The following is a 22,216-nucleotide window of genomic DNA, read 5'->3' as shown; positions in this document are numbered from 1 at the left end:
ACAACTGACACTGACTAATTAATATTAAAATCTGTAACATAATGTATTGTTTGGAGTTTAGTCTGTTACTGTTGCTATTTTTACCATTTCTTCTTGGAGCAACTGTAACTCACATTATTTCCTTAGGGATTAATAAAGTATTCTGATTCTGATTGTTTCAGGATGACCTGCATTTATCCAATCACACATCTGCTTACCTGTATCTTTTGCTCGTTTCTCCTCCTCTTCTTTTCTCTTTTTTCTAAACTGAAGATATGATGGCTTTGAACTTTTCTTGTCCATCTTCCATTGCTTTTAATTTTGCACTCCAGTATGAACACAAATCCCCCAACCCGAGGATCACCACAACATAACCTAACAGACCTACACCTTAGTTCACAGATTCACTTTGTCTAAAGTGTATTTCTAGGATTTCGCACATGAATACACAATGGGCTTGGATTTACAACGTTATGAATGAAATGTGCTCTATTTGGAAGCAGCCGGCTCTCCTCCCCTTTCGACAGGTTGTGTGTGAGACTTTAAATCATCAAACTTTAAATTATACATTTCAAATTGTTATTGATCCCTTTACCACGAGTCCTAAATTGCATATTTATTTTCTTACTCTTATATTTATTGTTTGTTTACTTACACTGCTGTAACTGGAGCCTCGTCTCTCTATATACTGGACTGTATGTAGTGGAGATGACAATAAAGTTTACTTTGACTTCAGCAGCAAGCAGGCGCACCGAGGGCTCTCGCGCTCACTTTTCGCGTATAGAATTTCGGAAAAACATCGGTGCAAATTATAAGTCTGTATCATGATGTCTGGTGTTTCGTGTTTGTTGGTTTGTTTTTATTTTGTTTTATTTTGCGAGTTGGTTATTAGATGCTGCTCCAGCCACCAGAGAATCCCCCGCCGCCCCGCCCTCTCCTCCCTGTGCCGCAAGCAGCAGGTGCACCTCGCAAACGGAGGGCGCCCTTACTCCCAGCAAATGGGCGATAGAAAACCGATCGGTGCCTGTGAGTACGAGATTTATTTATATTTTTGCCGATGCCCATGATGCCGTTTCAACCACGATGCCGCCCCGGGCAACCGCCCGTATCAAAAACCGCTACTGCCCTTAATGATAAAAGATCTGATCTGAATTATTAACAGATTGCTTTACCGAGAATACTCATCCACACAGCTGAGGAGAAGGACACCAGGAGGAAACTCGTTGCTGCCATGATGGCACAGAACAGGAATTAACCAGGAAAGCTGGAAAGCACCATGACAGCGATGTTTTTATGCAGACAGCAAGAAGAACTCGTCTGTTAACAACTGACTTCCTGACTATATCACACACAAAACATATAAAGTCCAAGTTTTCTTTTCTTTTTCAGCTCTGATTAGTCAGCCGGGGCCACTGAAACCAGGCACAGCCATTAACCAAGTAGGTTTGTTTATTGCTCCAATTTCATATGTTTGGTCACTGCTAAGCTCTCATTCATAAACTTAACATCTTATATACATGAAAACATTAAAGCCAGACGAAAACAAATGGAGATCATTATTGCCAAAAGACATCACAGCAGCTTAGCAGCAGTACAAAAAGAGCGCCAAAGGTGGGATTGAGTGGAAATAATATGCAAATAAAACAAAATTCTTGTTGTTTTCTTCTTCTTTCTCTTTTTTTAAACCAAACTCAAACCTCATGTTGCCAGTGGGGCTAAAATCCTGACACCTGATACAAACACACTACTGTAAAACAGGAAGGACGTCACAGTTTTTGTTTTGCAAGTTTGTCAAAGAAACAACTATTTTTTTATTATCAGTGCAGTGAAATCAGCTCGTACCAATAATGTGAGTGATGATTGTTAGTTACTGTAAAAACACAGCAAGTGGAAACAAAGAACAGCAATCAAAGTGGAAGGTGCTCCACCTGGAGACTCTGTTGTCCTGCTGGGAGACTTCAATGCTCACGTGGGTAACGACAGCGAGACCTGGAGGGGCGTGATTGGGAGGAACGGCCTCCCTGATCTGAACCCGAGCGGTGCTTTGTTATTGGACTTCTGTGCTAATCACAGTTTGGCCATAACGAACACCTTGTTCGAACATAAGAGTGTCCATAAGTGCACGTGGCACCAGGACGCTCTAGGCCGTAGGTCGATGATCGATTTTGTAATCGTATCACCAGACCTGCGACCATATGTTCTGGACACTCGGGTAAAGAGAGGGGCTGAGCTGTCAACTGATCACCACCTGGTGGTGAGTTGGATCAGGTGGCGGGGGAGGACGCTGGACAGACCTGGTGCACCTAAACGCGTAGTGAGGGTGTGCTGGGAACGTCTAGTAGAGGCCCCAGTCCGCGAGATCTTCAACGCACACCTCCGGCAGAGCTTCAACAGCATTCCGAGGGAGACTGGGGACATTGAGTCCGAATGGACCATGTTCAGCGTCTCCATTGCCGAAGCTGCTGCATTGAGCTGCGGCTGCAAGGTGGTTGGTGCCTGCCATGGTGGTAATCCCCGAACCAAATGGTGGACACCAGAGGTGAAGGGAGCCACCAGGCTGAAGAAGGAGTCCTATCGGGCTTGGTTAGCCTGTGGGACTCCGGAGGCAGCCTACAGGTATCGACAGGCCAAGCGGAATGCGGCTCGGGCAGTGGCTGAAGCAAAAACTCGGGTGTGGGAGGAGTTCGGAGAGGCCATGGAAAAAGACTTTCGGACTGCCTCGAAGAGATTCTGGCAAACCGTCAGGCGTCTCAGGAGGGGAAAGCGGTGCTCTACCTGCACTGTGTATAGTGCTGGCGGAGCGCTGCTGACGTCGACTGAGAAAATTGTCAGGCGGTGGAAGGAATACTTCGAGGACCTCCTTAATCCCACTGACACGTCTTCCGAGGAGGAAGCAGAGTCTGGGGATGAGGGGAATGACCCGCCAATTTCCGGGGGCGAGGTCACTGAGGCGGTTAAACAACTCCTTGGTGGCAGAGCCCCTGGTGTTGATGAGGTCCGCCCCGAGTTCCTGAAGGCTCTGGACGTTGTAGGGCTGTCCTGGTTGACATGCCTCTGCAATGTTGCGTGGAGATCAGGGGCAGTACCCATGGACTGGCAGACCGGGGTGGTGGTCCCCATCTTTAAGAAGGGGGACCGGAGGGTGTGTTCCAACTACAGGGGGATCACACTCCTCAGCCTCCCTGGGAAAGTCTATGCCAGGGTGCTGGAAAGGAGAGTTTGTCCGCTAGTCGAACCTCGGATACAGGAGGAACAATGCGGTTTTCGTCCTGGTCGCGGAACACTGGACCAGCTCTTTATCCTCTCAAGGATACTTGAGGGTGCATGGCAGTTTGCCCAACCAGTCTACATGTGTTTTGTGGACTTGGAGAAGGCATTCGACCGTGTCCCTCGGGGTGTCCTGTGGGAGGTGTTGCGGGAGTATGGGGTGTCTGGCCCATTGCTACGGGTCATTCAATCCCTATATAACTGTTGCAAGAGCTTGGTTCGCATTGCCGGCAATAAGTCGGACTTGTTCCCGGTGGGTGATGGGCTCCGCCAGGGCTGCCCTTTGTCACCGGTTCTGTTCATAATTTTTATGGACAGGATTTCTAGGTGCAGCCAAGTGGCGGAGGGCTTTGGCTTTGGTGGCCTCAGAATCTCATCTCTGATTTTTGCGGATGATGTGGTTCTGTTGGCTTCATCAGGTGAGGGCCTCCAGCTCGCACTGGAGCGGTTCGCAGCCGAGTGTGAAGCAGCAGGAATGAGGATCAGCACCTCCAAATCTGAGGCCATGGTTCTCAGCCGGAAAAGGGTGGAGTGCCCACTCCGGGTCGGGGATGAGTTCCTGTCCCAAGTGGAGGAGTTCAAGTATCTCGGGGTCTTGTTCGCAAGTGATGGGAGAAGGGAGCCGGAGATCGACAGACGGATTGGGGCTGCAGCTGCAGTGATGCAGACGCTGCACCGGTCCGTCGTGGTGAAGAGGGAGCTGAGTGTAAAAGCGAAGCTCTCAATTTATCGGTTGATCTACGTCCCTACCCTCACCTATGGCCACAAGCTGTGGGTAGTGACCGAAAGAACGAGATCGCGGATACAAGCGGCAGAAATGAGCTTCCTCCGAAGGGTGGCTGGCCTCTCCCTTAGAGATAGGGTGAGAAGTTCGACCATCCGGGAGGGGCTCAGAGTAGAGCCGCTGCTGCTCCACATCGAAAGGAGCCAGCTGAGGTGGTTCGGGCATCTGACAAGGATGCCTCCTGGGCGCTTCCTGGGTGAGGTGTTCCAGGCATGTCCCACCGGGAGGAGGCCCCGGGGCAGACCCAGGACACGCTGGAGAGATTATATCTCTCGGCTGGCCTGGGAACGCCTTGGTGTTCCCCCGGATAAGCTGGAGGAGCTGGCTGGGGAGAGGGAGGTCTGGGCCTCTTTGCTTAGGCTGCTGCCCCCGCGACCCGGCTTCGGATAAAGCGGAGGAAGATGGATGGATGGATGGATGGATGTTGGTAGGATGTCAGCTAACAGCACAGCCTGCCCAGAAAAATGAAACAACTGAACATCTGTGGACACAAATGATACAGCTTTTAGTTTCTGCCACACCATCCATCCTTATGCCCTCCTTCACTATCATCCATCAATCTCCTCTGAGGTCTTCCTCTTTTCCTCTTTTCCACTCATAAAAGCTGAGAAGTTCACTTAACCCTAAACATAGAACGACTTTGAAACGTGACCACTGCCAAACTACACTGCTCAAAAAATAAAGGGAACACTTGAGTCACACATCAGATCTCAGTGAATGAGATCTTTAACTTGAGAATCTGAACTGGTAAAGTACATCATGCAGTTTATTGTGGAAAAATAAGATGTAACGATGGAAATGGAATCAGAGGAAACCAAAGACATCCTCTGCCTGGAACATGATGAGTATATGAGCTCTGGTAGCGCTCCTCATCACATGACAGTCCTGCTGCAGGGTTAGAGCTGTGCACTCTGAATAGACTGCAGGTACCTTCTCTTACTATGAGCAGTGACATAGAAATAGTTGTTGTTACTCCTCCAGTGCACCTCATGCATCTTTCATTTGCACCTACGCAGGTGAAATGCATTCACAACAGTTTCTGTTTCCTGATTGGACAGATCAACATCTCTGAAGACTTTGTGCCAGAATCCAGTGATCAAGTATTCCTTTCATTTATTTCAGCAGTGCATATTTAAATACACATTTGTTTTCTTACAGACGCCGTTTCATTTCGTAACTCTTGTTTCTCGAGAATGTCATGTGCGACGCTCAGCATCACCACGTAATGTTGCACAAACCGAGGAGCCTGTATAGATGGGGAAAGATAAAAACGAGATACGGAGATGCATCAAAAAATAACAACTTAATCAGCGGCTGCAAAATCCCCCCCCCCATAAAAAAAAAAAAAATTGTGCACTTTCAAACCTTTTGCATTAGCAAGCATTTATCAACTACTCATAGTTTAGTTTTTAAAATTCATTTAAGGCTACATTGTTTAAAATACTATTAAAACTGGTTCAACGTAAGTCTTATTCACTCACATGAATAAGACTTTCACAGTCTTTGTGCTTTTCATGTCGTTAACCTTTGTTTTCAAGCTTCTTAAAAGTCTTTCTTTTCCATCTTCCTCCTGTCTGTCCTTTCAGTTTACTTCCTCATTATTTTCTAGCTTTGTGTATTTTTCCCTCCCTCCTTTGTTCTTTGCTTGTTTTCCAGTAGCAGCTAAAGTGCCTTTTCATTTCACTACCTGCCACCCTGTACTTTCCATCTGTGTTTCAGTTTACTTACTAACATGAATTATCAGTGTGACAGAATTAAATGACAACTTTTCTTTTGTGACTTATTTGTGGCTTTTTGTTATTCCTAGAAGGTTGGATGGCAATAAAGTAAAGAGAGCGATCGAGGGATATGCAGAAAATGGCAAACACAACAGAACTCAGGTCTCTGCAATGAGTACACAGGTCTCAATAGTTGGAGCACGAGTACTCGGTCCTTGCCCTTTCCTCTGCCTTTCTGTCTCCATTTCCCTTTCGCTCCCTTTCAGTCGTACATGCTCGAGACCTTTACTTAGACTTAGAGACTTAGAGTTTTTTATTGTCAATGTGCAGTTTCTTGCACAGCGAAATTGGGTAGCTGGACCACAAAGGTGCAAAGGTAAGAAGAGAAAACAATATACAACAAGGGGGAAACAAATAAATAATTAAAATAAAATAAAAAGCATATATGCATACATATATGTGAGTGAAACTATATACATGGAGTATGCGTAAGAACCATTGAAACAGAAACATTGTGGGTCTGTATACAAGAGCAGTTATATAGTATAATAAATAAATAAGGGTGGAGGGGCTAAGGTCATTTAGGGTGCAGATGGAAATTCTGCTGAGACCACACCTTTTATGCCTTACACTTTAACTCCACCACCCCCCACTTTTAGATAATTTAAGTGGAAATTAAACACAGCAGTAGCAGGTAACTTTTCAAGCACAATGTGTCACACTAACAGGTCTGCAGTGCAGATAAATCAAATAAAAGAGTTAAACTCTTTCATTAAAGATGGCATTCGATTGTTCAAAATATATATTTTTGGCACGTTGTCAGAATATTCAACCAAAGTCTTCAATTATTTTTCCACTGCATGTTAAAATCGCGTGTACATTTTTTAGGTGTGGTTTGAGATGTAAAGGGCGGGACTAATGATAGTCATCTCTCCAGCAGTGCATATAAAGCTGCACTTGTTCCCCCCTCACCACGCAGAGCTACTGCTACACTGTGCTTCATCACGGCCATGGCTTTCTGCAAACTTCTGCTAACTGTGTTGGTACTGCTCCACAACAGTGGTGGTGAGAGAGAAAAATGCTGAACCTTAATTTCCCAACTCCAGAGCCCAGATTTCAGAGTGCAGCCTCGATAGACTGATGCTCTAATGCTTATCATCCATTCTGAGAAAAATAGCAAACAGCTCTTACTTTGATGGGATTTAATTTTCTTACATCCAGCATTTTGTTTGTTTTTCAGGTCTACTGGGAAATGAAGTGAGGAGCTCCATCATTGGTGCAGAGGATGCCAAAAAGGAAAGTTGGCCCTGGATGGTTCACCTCAACATGACATCTAATGATTCGAAAATGAAATGGGGCTGCGGCGGCTCCATCGTTTCAAAGCAGTGGGTGCTGACTTCTGCACAGTGCGTGGCTAAGTAAGTCTGTGTGTGTTTGCAGAAACGTGTCTCATTATTTTTATCAACATCCTCCAGAGCAGTCATAACAAAAAAGCTTCACACTGCATGTGAGTATTTTGGGGGAATAATTACTCATAGGGACCTTCACTGTTGGCCAATAAAGACAAAATCATTTCAGGACACTTTCCCACTCGCCTAACTTGTCAGACCTGGAGGCCTCAGTCAGTATTTAAATACACCATATGCACATTTCAGCATTTTAAGCTGTGTTTTTAGTGAGTAGCTGCATATTTACACACCCAGCAGACACTGCATCAAGTCCAAACTAATGTAATGTTTACTCCACTGCAGCTCCTTTTCTTTTAGTCCCTGCCAACTATGAAAAAGCATGCGCAGCCCTTTAAACTGCTGAATGCACCAGTGTCCACAAAACCCATGTGTAGTGTTGTTTTGTTGAAGGCTTGGTCATTCCAAAATACATGAGACTTAATGTGTGTGTTTCTCTTGTCATGCAGTCTTCATTATCATCGATCGTTCGTTGTTGTCGGCGCATATCAGCTGCAAAAGGCGGCTAACCGTTACATGGCTATAGCCAATATTGTTCAATACCAAGACCTGGGCAACGGCAACACAAATGACATCGCTCTGATGAAGCTGAAGAAACCGATTACATTTTCAAAAGATGTTTCACCAGTGGCTCTGCCTGACAAGGATGACACCTTTGGTCCATCATCTGAGTGCTGGATGACTGGCTGGGGGGAAGTGGGAAATGGTGGTAAGTTAAGCACAGAAAGTAGGCTTTAAAATGTTCACGCTGTAAAAGGCAGGCTCACAGATCCATTGTAAATTGCCATACTGTCACCAGTAAACTGTATTTAATTGTGTATAAACATAACCTACATCCATACTTTGCATAGTAAGGCACTTCACAGATAAGAAACATCACCTTTCTGTCACTTCCATACTTTTCCTGTGTGTCCACAGTTCCACTGAAAGCTCCAGAAACACTTCAGCAGCTCAAGATTTCCATCATCTCTCAGAGTACCTGTAAGGAGAGGTTTCCTCAGATAGCCTCTAATACACTATGCACAAATGACAGCAAGGGAAGGGGTGCCTGCAAAGTGAGTTTTTCCCTTTGTTGTAGTCTTTTGCATTTAATCAAATGGATTATTACTACTTTGAAATAAACAAACACTTTTTGATTTATCACACATGAAGTACTTTACTTTCACTCAGCTGAATTTACTTGACAGAAACTAGTAACAGTTACTCGTTACTTTGGAGCTTATTGTTGAATCTAAGTCTAAGTTGTGCGTTTTGCTTCCACAGGGAGACTATGGTGGTCCACTGGTGTGCCGTAAAGGGGGGAAATTCGTTCAGGTGGGAATCATGAGTTCTGGTGGTTGTGGCCCCAAGGACGGCCCTGGCGTCTGTACTGAGGTTGCAAAGTATCTGACCTTCATAAACGACTACATCCACCGTCCTGGGAAAGCTCCAGCTGAGATGTGAACTCCTCAGAAACCGACACTGCCCGCTGTACTCATCTCATAAGCTGTCTTACTTTTAGCTTCTTTCCTGTAAAGCACTGTCACTCCATGGTAGCTGACTGCAGTTAACAGATTTCTTTGCATTAAAGCTTTAAAGCATCACTTTAGTGTCTCTTTGTGATTTGAAGAATTCCTGTTCACATGTTTCAAAAAAGGCACTGATGACACCCCCACGTCCATAGCAACGCCTTCCTTGGATACATAGTTATATGTGTGCAAATTTTTCAATCTGATTTTTAGCATTTTTACAAGTCTATATTATATACTGGGCCGGTTCTAGACAGGCATACATGAGGGGGCAGAGAGAAATGTAAAGACAAGACAACACTCTTTGCAGTTGTCTTTTCTTGCATCATTTCTCCTTGTGTCCTTTCATCTCCTCCACCACCGCGTCTGTTCAGAGATGGTCGCTCACAGTGGACATAGATGGCTTCTTTCACTCCTCTTTCAAACCATCTGTCCTCTCTGTCCAAAATGTGAACGTTGGCATCCTCGAAAGAGTGACCTTTATCCTTAAGATGCAGATGCACTGCTGAGTCTTGTCCTGTGGAGGTGGCTCTTCTGTGTTGTGCCATGCGCTTGTGAAGTGGCTGTTTGGTCTCTCCAATGTAGACGTCTGGACATTCCTCGCTGCACTGTACAGCATACACCACATTGTTAAGTCTGTGTTTTGGAGTTTTGTCTTTCGGGTGAACCAGTTTTTGTCTGAGTGTGTTGCTGGGTCTGAAGTACACCGGGATGTCGTGCTTGGAGAAAACTCTCCTGAGTTTCTCTGATACACCGGCTATATAGGGGATGACAATGTTGTTGCATCTGTCTTTCTTATCGTCCCTCGCTGGTGTCTGATCTTCTTTTCTGTGCATCTTTGCTGACTTTATGAACGCCCAATTAGGATAACCGCATGTTTTAAGTGCTTCCTTTACATGTGTGTGTTCCTTCTTTATCCCTTCAGGCTTAGAGGGAACATGTTCTGCCCGGTGGTGTAGGGTCCTGATTACTCCAAGTTTGTGTTCCAGAGGGTGATGGGAGTCAAAGAGGAAGTACTCTTTGGGGGGACACTCCCACTGGGTTTAAATCTGGGACTCTCCACCATTTGACCTTAGAACTGAAGAAGCTTATCGGATGAGAGATGAAACGTCTTCAAGCAACTCAAAGTCCACACGTTTTTCTTTCCAAGCTCCTTAGACCCCACATGCTACAAACTTTATCCAAGTCATTTAGACAGCCGTTAGCACATGATTCCCCTTATGGGGACCTGATATGTTTAATATGCTGCTGAGAATATAGCCCAGAAGAAGCGTATAGTACAGCTTTTATTTTGGAAAGAGCCATTTCTCTGTAATAAACTCTCTTTTCCAAAGATGAGTGATTTCTCCATCAGATATTTTTTTATTATTTTGTCGTTTCAGCAACATTAAATTTAAAAACTGTACTTTTGAGTTAAAATATATATTTATAATTTTAATAAATGACAAATTAAAAAGGCATGAACATTTTTTTGTATCGAAAAAATATCGAACTGTGACACCAAAGTATCGAACCGAACCGTGAATTTTGTGTATCGTTGCACCCCCAGTATTAATGTTTATTTTTATAAACACAATTCATGTTAGCATAGATGACACACCTTGCTTTAAAATACTGCATTGTACCAGCTGCAAAGGCTATAAGAAAAAACAATATGAAAAGCAGGAAATAAAATCGACACAGGTTTACCGATTTGTCATAAATAAAAAAAATTTAAAAATAAAAAAACGTAAACTGGAAGCTACTGGAGCCTGCAACCAAAATTCAGGGTTTGTTTCTTTCTACAGTGGCTGTATCCCAATTCAGGGTCTGCAGCCTTAAAGGCCGCGTTTTAAGGCCGATTACATCACCGCAACGCGACGAAGGCTGTCCCAATCCAAAGGCTGCTCGAAATGCGGCCCTCAAATGCGTCCTTCATTTCCCTGAATTTTAAGGACGTTGCGGTGTAGACTTCGTGGCCCAACATATCCCAGAATGAATAGCGCGGCGGTGGGTGTGGATAATTTTGCCGAAAAAAAACGGCGGATGAGGGGCGGCCGAAGAGTAAACTTTAAGTAAGTACTGAATATTATGTCACTTATTTATGTGCAAATGTTTAATAACGAAGAACATTAAAACATTACTGTTGGCCACATGTCAGCAAAGTTATGTGACATTAGTGACGTTTGTACTAACTTGGTTTTAAAGCCTTTACTTTAAAATATACGCCGTTCAATAGCTGAGCTTAATCTTACTGAGAATGATCAAAGCTCATGTAGAAACAAACAAACAAATGAACAAAAGATTTTCTCCTTCATTTCTGTCAAACAAAGCTGTATGAAACGTTTCCAGCTGTTAGTATCATGGTTGCTAGGCAACCTGGGCAGCGCAACGGAGGCTAGACCGTCCCATTTCACAAGCCTCGCACTTCCGGCCTTAGCGGTCTTTGAGTACGCGGCCCTTGAGGCTGCGTACTTTAAGGCTGCAGACACTGAATTGGGATACAGCCAAAAACGTCAATGCCACCCAAACGGCAACCTGAAAACATGAAGCAAAAACTGCAGTTCCTGGATTCGCCACTGTCAGTCACCAAACACTTTGCTAAAATGCTTTACAATATTAAAAGTGCATTTACTGTCTGCTGTAAAAATGGTTTGGACCTTTGTTGTAGTTTCAATATATTTTTTCTCTGAATGAATCTGAACACCTGTAAGACTTAACATTAGGGACTTTACCACAATGTTGAACAGGAGTCCTGTTAATCCGAGTTACCTGGATTTACCAATTTTTTTGAGTTTTGCACCTTTTGAAGCATTTTTAAATTGCATTAGTCCAAGAAGTTTGTGCTAAAGGCTGGCGAGTGCAATTTATGACTCCTTTACTTTGTCCCTAATTAGCAAGTTTGTGTGAGAGCCATATGCATGTGAATGACGCTTGCTAACCAAACTAAGCAGAGCTAGTTCACAACTTAACTCTTCCACCCAAAAGGATTTTTTAAAAATTACAATAGGAAGAATTAAAATGTGTTCAGAGTCCAGAAACCAGAGGGTGATTTCATTATAGCTCCATCCATTACAGATAAAAATCTATATATTTGTTCATCTGTGTTGCCAAATATACAGTTGCCCCCAACCTTTGACAGTGTGGGGATAACTACCACAAAACACACATCCTCTTTGATGTCCATTGTACCGTATTACCCTGTATACACAAGCAGCACCTTTAAATTTCAGGCTGAGCATGTTTTACTCAGCAGCAAAGGGAGCGCTGAATTGTGTCCTTTATGCTTAAGTTCTGGACAGACAGTGATTTCATTCAAAAGGCACAGTGCACTATGGGTTAATAATGCAAAATAAAGAAAGTAATGACTTTATGACTTTAATTAAACCACATATAGACAGGTAGATGCTGCATCCAGTCGTGTCAGAAGAGCTTGCTCAGGCGATACTAAGGCTTCTGACCAGCTCCTGTATGAAACGCCACTTATTTTAAATATATGTCAAACTAAGAAATAAGTAAAGTTCCACTTGTGAGAACTGGTTTTATATTTTACTTCTGACTGAATTAAAATGGATTCTGTCATGTTTGAACAAGAAGATGAACGTTTTAATCAAAGTAATGCATATGAGCCTGAAAATGACACTTATCAGTCCCTATGATGGGTTAGCTAACTTATCAGAATGCTTCAAAGCATTAACGTGACAGACATTAACGTGCTTGAGTTGTACAAACAAAATCAAGCACACTAAACATCTTGTACCATAAGTACAGTTGCAGCATTTGAACAATCCAAACTGCTTCAGGATCCTTTCACAGTTCAAGTACTTAGAAACTGTGTTCTGCCTCCACAGAGCAATAAGCAAAAGGAGACCGTGCTCTCCCTGAGCTATATATGTATGTATATGTTGGCACAGTGTTCCAGTGAACAGTAGTTGAGCAATGCAGCATCTACATGTGTGTATAACACATCTGCTACCAACAAGTTACTAAGTCTTTCCCTGTGAAGACTCACCAACAACTTTGGGCAAAATAATGTCTTTAGAATATCTGTCCTTAAAAAAATGTGAAAAATAAATAAATTATATTTGAACCACTGCATTTTCAGAAGTCCAGTCCCCCGCCCCGACTGCTTATTCACCTAGAAATCCCTTTTACATAAAAATAAGCTTTTATTTTTTGGTCTGTTGATTGATGACACTTCACCATCAGTCCCAAACAGACTACTTAGCAGCTGTGTACACAGTATGCACCGACTACTGCATGCACTGCTTCCACCCTCCAGTGAGTGTGTGGCTCGTGCACGCAGAGATGGCTGCAGTCCTGCTCATAGCAGCAGCCGAGGCTCCTCCAGTTCCCTTCTTGAATCCTGCAGAGGCTGAGGAATGCGGTCGCTTCTCTCCACCTCTGTTGTGGATCTCTCCGCCTGCTCCTTCTCCTCTGCTTTCCGTTTCTCTGCCTTGGTCTTGAACCTCAGCCCGTGGCCTGTTAAACACAGGAAATAAACACATTTATATCACAGATGAGTCGATCTTTTTCATTTCTTTCATCCAATAACAAAGTGAGTAGCTTGGTAGCTTTTATTTCCAGACTGTGGATTCACAGTGATACGAAACATTATTGACAAACGACAGGCTGGATAATTGCTGTATTGTATTGCTGTGGACAGTGTAACCCAGTCTAACACATTAATGTCTTAACATGTGGCGGTAATAAGCTCTGGGAGTCTTTGTGTCAATAAATCAGCAGACAGTGTGCTTAGAAATCATATCCACTACACAGGATCAACACACAGCACCTCATGAGTGTGTGTGTGTACACGTGTACACTTACTTGGACAGTCTGCCACTTCTTTGTAAGCCTTCTTCTTACAGCAGCCTCGACAAAGGCTGAAGACGCACTTATTTCCCTGCAGAGGAAAGAAAAAGCTCACAGGATTCAGGCTAACGATCAAATAAAAGCAAAACCGTCGCTTAATCTCAAAAGCGGTGTGAATGGAACAAAACAAAGAATTTCTAGCTAAATGTCATGTCTAAACGTTATGAAAATGTGCTCGAGCAACTGACAATTGAATCTAATATCTCATCTTTTAATCTGTTGTCCAAACTTGAAGGTCAGTGTTTGAATTCTGCTTACCTTTGGGTTACCACATTGTTCACATTTGATGTATTTGGCTGCAGGAAGAAATAAGATGCACATTAGTGACCAGTGACTCACATTTCAAATGAGGAACTTGACAATTTACACGACCGGTCAAAAGTCTTACAGCACCCCAATTTTTCCAGTTATTTATTGCAATTCAAGTCCAATGAAAAGCTTGAAATGGTACAAAGGTAAATGGTGAACTGCCAGAAGTTAAAAAAAAAAAAGGCCTTTTTCAGAGAACACAATATGGGTTAACAATTTAAAGCTGTTCTGCAGCAGTGGAGGTTGATCAAGCTGGTGCTACTAATTCCTACAGGTGTTCCAACTTCTCTGGATTACTTACTGTGGCGGGGCGTGGGTGGTGGCGCCACAGCAGGGAAGGCGAATGCACCTGCGCAGCATCACAATCACACCTCGCCAGCTTCAGAGTGGTGTAGGGTCCTGTTGAGGTGTGAGGCTGGCAGCCGCAGAGCTGCAGCCCAGTGTGAGTGTACAGCAACAGTGTGTGGGGAAAGTGGTTGAATAAAGATGCAACAGAGCATGGTCTGCCGTGGAGATTTACACTTACAACCCCCTCTGTCTGCATAAAAGCAGTGTGGTCACATACACTTGTGAGCATCACCTGAAAGGTATTGAATGGCGCGAATAGGGGAATTAACAATGGAAGCGAGACAGACCATCAAACACTTAAAAATGTTATTCCTACAGAGAAATTGGAAAGAAGGTCAAGGTGTCAGTGAGCACAGTTTCCTTCAACATCAAAAGGCCTCAAACTGTGACAGGAAGAGGTCTGTCAGACCAAAAGCCACAACTGAATCACAGGACAAGTTTCTGAGAGTTAACAGCTTGTGTGATCAGCGGCTCACAGAACAACAGCTTCAAGCTCAGCTTAATAGTGGTATAGAAAGCAAGTCTCAGTTTCAACTGTGAAGACTTCGAGCTGCAGGTATGACAGGACGATTTGCAGCAAGAAAGCAATCGCTAAGACGTCAGAATAAGACAAAGAGGCTTGCCTGGGCCATGAAACCCCACCAGTGGAAGACTGGAAGTCTTGAATTTGAAATCTTCAACATGTAGGATCTTTGTACGCCATCAAATAGGCGAAAGGATGGTTCCTCAGTGTGTGGCATCAACTGTCAAAGATGGAGGAGGAAGAGTGATGGTCTGGGGCTTTTTTTTACTGGATCCAGGGTCGGCGACTTGTACAGAGTGATGAACTAAAATGGCTGCCACAGCATTCTGCAGTGCCATGCAATACTCTGGTTTGTGCCTAGAAAATAGTCGGGGTTCATCCTACAGCAAGATAATGACCATCGAGTCTCCATCGAGCTGGTTTGGGACGAACTGGACAGAAGAGTGAAAGCAAAGCCACCTACGAGTGCCACATTTATGGGACCTTCTGCAACAGATTGGGAAGAACTTTCTGAAGAATATTTGATTTCTATTGTAGAAAGACTCCCACGGGTGTGTTCAGCTGTTATATCTGTCAAAAGTAGATACTTTTTTTTAAACTCCAATTCCGTATTTGTACAATGTTTTAATTTCAGAGTGCAATGAGACATTAAAATGCATCATTTTCAATTAGAAAAACTGGAGAAATTGGGGTGTTCTAAGACTTTTGACCAGCAGGTTAAGTCGACAGCACAAACTTACGTTTCTGTTCGGGGCAGAAGTTCTTTTTGGGGTTGCGGGATCTCTTCTTCTGCTTGTTTTTAGAGAGTGTGTCAGCTGACTCGCAGTCCTCCAGTGCCCTCTTCTGACAAACTGTCTTTTTCAACACTGATGCCTGGCTGTTACCGTTGGTAACCGTCTCTTTTGGCCTGTAACGTGATCATCCGACAGTGAGAAATCTTTTGAGAAGTATGTCCATGGATCAGAAGATGTGCATTACTTTCTTTTTACTGAAGTAAGTAGAGATGTGTTGTGACTTACACTGGTCTGACATATGGCTGGCAGATCCAGTGGGGGAAAGGAAGTCCGCTTTCTTTATCTTCTGAATCTTTTCCTTTGGCTATCTCCTCCTGAATAGACAGAAAGCCACAGTCAGGAATCTTTCGGTGCTGCAATGTCTTGATGCATGCTCAATCATCCAGGTAAATAAATCCCAAAAGTTACGTCCAGATGAACAGAATCAACATTTTGGGAGGGTGCCATTACAAACATGTAAAAAGTCTATGCTAATGAATCCTCTGACACTTGACACAAACATCCAGTACCCTGATGTGGTGTTTAATGCAAAAATGCACAATTAATTAAGTTAATACATTATATAAACAGTAATTCAATTCAATTCAATTCAATTCAATTTTATTTATATAGCGCCAAATCACAACAAATGTCGCCTCAAGGCGCTTCATAGATACAGAGAAAAGCCCAACAATCATATGACCCCCTATGAGCAAGCACTTTGGCGACAGTGGGAAGGAAAAACTCCCTTTTAACAGGAAGAAACCTCCGGCAGAACCAGGCTCAGGGAGGGGCGGGGCCATCTGCTGCGACCGGTTGGGGTGAGAGAAGGAACAATGAGCTGATCAGGCAGAACAAAGAGGCACAAAGGGTGTGTGTGCCCAACTGGGCTTTTTTTTCTTCTTCTTTTTTTAGAATTACAAAACTTCCCAACTTGTGGAAAGGACAGTAAACACTTTCTACACTATGACATACAAATCAAAGGTCATGTGACCCTGAACAAGCAGCAACTGAACAAGCTGACCCTCTAAACCAGGGGTGGGGAACTCCAGGCCTCAAGGGTCCTGCAGGTTTTAGATCTCACCCTGGGTCAACACACCTGAACCAAATAATTAGTTCTTTACCAAGTAGGACCGTGTGACATGACCAAAATCTCATATCCCGATAAAAGACATTTATCGTCCCGACAACGATATAAACCACAAACATTTTTCATTTTTTGTAAATTCTGTGAATCTCGGGCAGCTTAACTTGTGTGAAGTGTTTCCAGCTGGGCGTCGTGTACCTGGAGTCGACCGTTTTGACCGATGCATGAAACGATACATTTTTAGACATAAGTTGTAACATCTGCCATTTTCTTTCTGAGTATTTATTACACGGCGTGCTGCGGGGAAAAGTCTGTTCTGATGTTTGAGTTTGCGGGTTATTTTGAGCACCTGACGGCTCTTTTTTGCTTCTCATCCGTAAACTCTCTCCATACTCTTTTACAGGATTCTTGCATAGGTGGTAGAAGAGGTTTGTCATGTTTGAGTCTGTGGTGGAAACCAGTTTGCAGCAAAATTTGCATTGTACAGCTTTCTGGTCTGTGTCAGACTTTCATAACCAAACCATGTCCATGCTACAGAGGTAGGACCTTATGGTCCTTGATTTTTTTTTTTTTTTTACTGGTCCTTCTGTTTGTCATCATTTCAATTTATTTTGAAAAATTTCAACAGGATCTTAAGCTTTATTGTGAAAGGTTTATGTGGAAAATAAAAAAGCGGATGACGGAGCTGGGTTTACTGTCGTTGTTGCTAACGACAACGCATAAAAACAGTCGCTTGTCCATCCGTAGTGTGGTTATTTTAATTATAAGAGAAGGAGAGAACGTTAAGAAATTCATATACAGTGACCATCAAAACGATGAAAAAAATATTGCCGTAAACAGTTTATGTTGCGACACCACGAAACAAACGATAGCGTAAAATTAAACGATAGACGTTTTTATATCGCCATCCGATATATATCGTTATATCAAACAGGAGGTCATTTAGCCATTTAAATCAGCTGTGTTGGATCAAGGACACATGTAAACCTGCAGGACACCGGCCCTCGGGCCTGGAGTTGGACACCCCTGCTCTAAGCAGTTAAACATGGTGTCAGTGCCGCTTTCCTTAAAGCTTATTGGCCAAAATGAATCAACAGACAACATCAGGTTAACATCAGCATTTGACTGAAATATTAGTGTCTGTCTATAAAAATCTAACTTTCTTGCACCTTGTGGGTGTTAAGGCTGTGATGACATCTTGACCACATGTGAAAGCTATAGAGGAAATGGGCCACGGTGAGTTTCTAATGCAACACAAAGTCTACTTGCTACTGAACAAACCTCATTATCACATCATTCCACGGAGTCTTTGGGAACTGTGTTGCTGAAATGTCTGCAGTACACAGACATGACTGCAGTCTACCCACTACACAGCACAGATCTATATAAAAACATGCAATGATCACTTTAATAATGTCCGTCTGCTTCTTGTTTCACCTCTGTCGCTACGGTAATGCTGAGCTCTTAGCTACCTCCTCAGTTGTGCATATTTGAAAGGATGTTTCCTGTTTGTACCTGACAGCGAAGCCTCAGCTGTTTGCTAACGTCAGCCAAACCCTCCAGAGTCTTCACCTTGGCCAACTCCTCCCTCAGGTCCTGGTGGATCTGCAGCCTGAACAGACACATGCATGCAGCATGCAGGAAAGGTCACGTTTTAAAGCAGTACTGCTGAGCTATAGCAGGAAGAAACATTGTTTATGTTTCCTACCCTGTACTAGATCACACAAAGTACCACTCAATGAACAGCGAACATGAAATATGATCTGGTGCAGTTATGTTTAAACTCAGTAACTGGGTAGACATGACGCGCTATCATTTAGAGGACAGATGTTCATCTATGCTGGCACCTGAAATGTGTTGTAGTTCATCACAGAGAAAGTTTGATCCACCACAGCTTGTATAGGAAAAGATGGACACTGTGATGTCACTTATTGGTTTCTGATGTTTTAAAACACACATAATAGACGAGGGGCGGAGCTCCTAAACCAGGCTTTATTGTTTTTTATTACTCCACACGGTGTAAAATTAAAATCATGTTGTATTCAGTAATTTAAACGAATGACTGAGGCAATAAACTCATCAGCAAGTATTTTTTTGAGCTTATAAATCAAAGAAGCCAGCAAAGAGAGACATACGTGTGATGCCACAGCTTGAAGAGGTGGGCTCGAACATAGGACAGAGTACATGGAGGATACCGCTTCACCACTTCTAGATACTCCTCAGCCATTTCCCACACCGGGGGGCTGCGGCCATCAAACAGCGCTGGGTTATGGAGGTTCCCCTCTAAGAACAATACAACACAGAAATTGTGGTTGCTATGGTCGTCATCATCACATCAGGGAAGAAAAGTAATAAATAAAACAAACTCCTGACCTGCACTCATCACTCCCTGCACGCCTGTTTCCTGAATGCAGCGCTCCACATCACTGAGGTGCTGGATGTTGCCGTTAGCAAATACTGGAATATTTACCGCCAGCCTGTAACAAATCACAGAAGTCAATATACATTAATGTTATTTGGCTCATCAGCTTCATGGTTCATCTGATTTTGCTTTAATATCAAAGCTACTGCATTTAATTATCAGTTAGGAAACACTGGAAACGGGAATACGTCCCACATCAGATACAGAAGATGAGCAGCTCACCGCACAGCCTTTATGTGCTCCCAGCTAGCGATACCTGTCATGGCGCCTTTCTGGTCTTTGGTTCTGCCGTGCACTGTCAGCAGCTGGGAGACACGTCAAGACCGATCAACACAGATTTATTCAAATGCTTCTGGAAACACCATTTAAAGCAAACGCACAAATCAACAGTCAGAAATGAAAATAAACTATGCAGCTGTGCGTTACGCTTGTTCAGTGAAGCGTAAAACAAAGATGCCCGAGCCACACCAAACATCAGATTTGCTGAATTTACTCCTCATCACTGCTCCAGTTTAAAAAAAATGATTTTCTAATGTAACACACCGTTGTGTGCCGATGTAGTTTTCCTTAAAAGCTCTTATTTGTAAAAGGACTTTACATAAAAATGGAACACATCCTTAAAAATACATACTGGCAAAGTTTGCTTATGGTGACTTTTACAATAGCCCAGCTTCAGTCCGTTCATCTGTGTCTTTCTATACACTGTATGAAGCTCAACTTAGAAAAATCCCCCCCCTTACAACAACAGCTAAAGTAAAAGGACAATTCTGTTTCTGCTACAGACTGGGAAGTGACGAGCCGGAGAGCTGGTAAACTCATTCAAATAATGCAGAGGTCATACCTGACATCCAGCTTTCTCGAGCATCTGGGCATAGCGGACTGTCTTTTCAACCTCCTTGAACACACGGATCTTGCACGTGATTGGCACTTTGAGCTTTTCGTTGGCTAAGCTGACTGACAAATAAGGGGAAAGTTTAGGTGCCTGAGATTAAACTGATTAAACAAACAGAAGATGTGGAAAAAATGTTTCTGCATCCTGAATATTCGTGAAAACATTATGTCCAACAACAGTCTTCAGTCATACAAACACAGACTTACCCATTTTTTCCAACAGGTCCCATTCATCTTGTAGAAAAACTCCATAGTGTCCTTAAAAAAAAGAAAAGAGAAAAGAAAAACTTCAGTGTCAAGTTCCCCTTTCACTCGTCTGCAAGTTTGGCAGCACTATTCTTTCTGATGCAATCTTTAAGAAATGGTAACGTAAGAAATTCATGGGTTCATATATGAATGAAGGGTCTACCTCTCTTAGCGATCATCTGTGGACAGCCCAGGTTGAGATCAATGGCGTCACAATAATCCTGAGCCAGCAAAGCTGCCTGAAGGAACACCTCTGGATCATTGGCACAAAACTGACACACAGAGGATGGAACACTGATTTAGATAAGGCAACAGCAGATGAAGCGATTAAGGTGATGTAATGGTTACATTTGTTTCTTTCTTTGCCTCTGATAAGGAGGTTTTGAAATGGGCAAAACTGAAAATTTAAATTAAAAATGAACAAATAACAAAAGCCTGCACTTTGAATTTTTTTACTGCACCACAAACGTCTTGAAGTTTAAAAAGAAAATAAATAAATAGAAAATACAATACTATTAAAAGCATTTTTAAATTACTGATATTACTATTTAAAAACAAACAAACAAAGAACTCAACTCAGTGTTGATTCTCACCTGTGCAATAAGAGGCCTGTCCTCCTCACAAACTTCATTGTAGAGGTTTTCCCTCCTGTAATTGGCGTCACGGACAAACACCTGAGCATGCAGCATGGGGGTGTAGCAAAGCTGAGCACCGTGTCGGCGGCTAAGCAAACGCCAAGCCAGCTCACTCTGGTCCACCATGGGAGCCACCACATAGCGTGCTGCTTTCAGAGTTTTCCTCCAAAACTCAAAGCCCTGAAGTTTGGCCATCACAGCTGACTTTGAGAGAAAAGGAAGGATAAGAGGTAAACGGACTGGTTCTTATATAGCTTTTCTACTCTACCTGAGCCTCCAATGCTCTTTGTATGCAGGTGCTTTCTAGCTAACATTCTCACACGTTCATTCAAACAACTGGGGGCTAGCATCTTGTCCAAGGATGTTTGGCATAAACACTGGAGCAGTCAGGGATCGAACCATCAACCTTGTTATTAGTAGATGACCTCCTGAGCTGCACAGGTAAAAAGTTATTTTCCTGCAGTTTCAACACAAAAACTCATCAAGGCGTGGGGTTTTGAAAACTAGCCAACTACCCCAAACCCTGTCAATATAGCTAAAATAAATAATAAAACAATAACGTAGAAGCAGGAAGAATAAGCAGAGGTATCCCATCAGGTAAAAGTGTAACAGATACATTTTTTCAACCCCAACCAAATGTCCAGTATTTAGCCTCTGACCCTTCAACGCTGTCTGGGGATTTTACTTTCAGGGCTAACTGTGTTATTTGGGCTGCAGTATAATTATAGTAGTGAACTGTCCGTTTTCTTTTTTATTTACATTTGGTTTAAATCGTCCACTTATTATTCAAATTAATTAACGAAAGTGTACTCTTTATTATTCCATGACAATTGGACAAATTGTGGCTCCAGTGTTACTAGCATGTATCACTGACTCTTCAACTGTGCCTGAACTCTGTCAACATGTAGCTAGCAAAGCTAACCGCAGGGAACAGATATGTACCGCATGATGTCCCACCGTAGTAAGAAACACAGCCACGAGCAGCTTAACAGAGAAAATATCCCAACATAATGATACAACTCTAAGACATTTACGTTTAACCTTGCTCATGTGTTGACTGCATCTATTTAAAAATCTAGGAATTAGGGTTTTTTTCACCTGTAGTCCTGGCGTAGCACTTTCCAACTATGTGTAACAGCGAAATATCGCCGGTCGGAAACCCTTTTTTAGTTTCCCCGCTTGTTCTTCTTCGTCTGCTTAAAAGCAGTTGGCATCAGTCTACGTCAGTGTTTTACTGACCCCATGTGCTGTGGTGCATGGACGCACCAGACGAAACAATAAATCTACAGTACACTTACAATGACCGTACATATGTGATTATTTTAAGTGTTCGGCATTTTAAATCTCACTTAAGAAAAAGTGCATAACTGCTTGTCATGCAAACAATTATTTTTGCAATTATATTA

General features: G+C 43.0%; 2 protein-coding genes across 3 annotated transcripts; one reads left to right on the top strand and one right to left on the bottom strand.

Moving 5' to 3' along the window:
* The first annotated feature begins 6,733 nt into the window (after positions 1–6,733).
* LOC102795955 (tryptase-2-like) lies at positions 6,734–8,797 on the top strand. Its single transcript, XM_087837261.1, has 5 exons — positions 6,734–6,813; positions 6,989–7,166; positions 7,664–7,923; positions 8,133–8,269; positions 8,478–8,797. Exons 1-5 carry the CDS (start codon positions 6,759–6,761, stop codon positions 8,655–8,657), a joined length of 810 nt encoding a protein of 269 aa, XP_087693387.1. The 5' UTR covers positions 6,734–6,758; the 3' UTR covers positions 8,658–8,797.
* A 1,273-nt stretch (positions 8,798–10,070) lies between these two features.
* On the bottom strand, positions 10,071–21,977 carry dus1l (dihydrouridine synthase 1-like (S. cerevisiae)). Of its 2 annotated transcripts, none has more exons than XM_087837245.1 (14): positions 21,909–21,977; positions 20,769–21,014; positions 20,339–20,447; positions 20,137–20,187; positions 19,880–19,992; positions 19,261–19,343; positions 18,990–19,093; positions 18,752–18,899; positions 18,132–18,228; positions 15,776–15,864; positions 15,497–15,663; positions 13,835–13,872; positions 13,532–13,607; positions 10,071–13,183 (listed from the first exon to the last, which is right to left on the bottom strand). In XM_087837245.1, exons 2-14 carry the CDS (start codon positions 21,003–21,005, stop codon positions 13,026–13,028), a joined length of 1,470 nt encoding a protein of 489 aa, XP_087693371.1. In that variant the 5' UTR covers positions 21,006–21,014; positions 21,909–21,977; the 3' UTR covers positions 10,071–13,025. The 2 variants fall into 2 exon arrangements, with proteins under 2 accessions (XP_087693371.1, XP_087693372.1); XM_087837246.1 differs by having other exon boundaries at positions 20,769–21,010; positions 21,909–21,947.
* Between the last annotated feature and the right edge of the window lie 239 nt (positions 21,978–22,216).

Source organism: Neolamprologus brichardi, unplaced genomic scaffold (assembly GCF_056152115.1).
Source record: "Neolamprologus brichardi isolate AB-2024 unplaced genomic scaffold, ASM5615211v1 NODE_ptg000031l+_length_7269946_cov_1, whole genome shotgun sequence".
NCBI lineage: Eukaryota > Metazoa > Chordata > Actinopteri > Cichliformes > Cichlidae > Neolamprologus > Neolamprologus brichardi.
The sequence above is the reverse complement of the archived record's forward strand: the minus strand, read 5'-3'. Positions and strand labels throughout refer to the sequence as shown.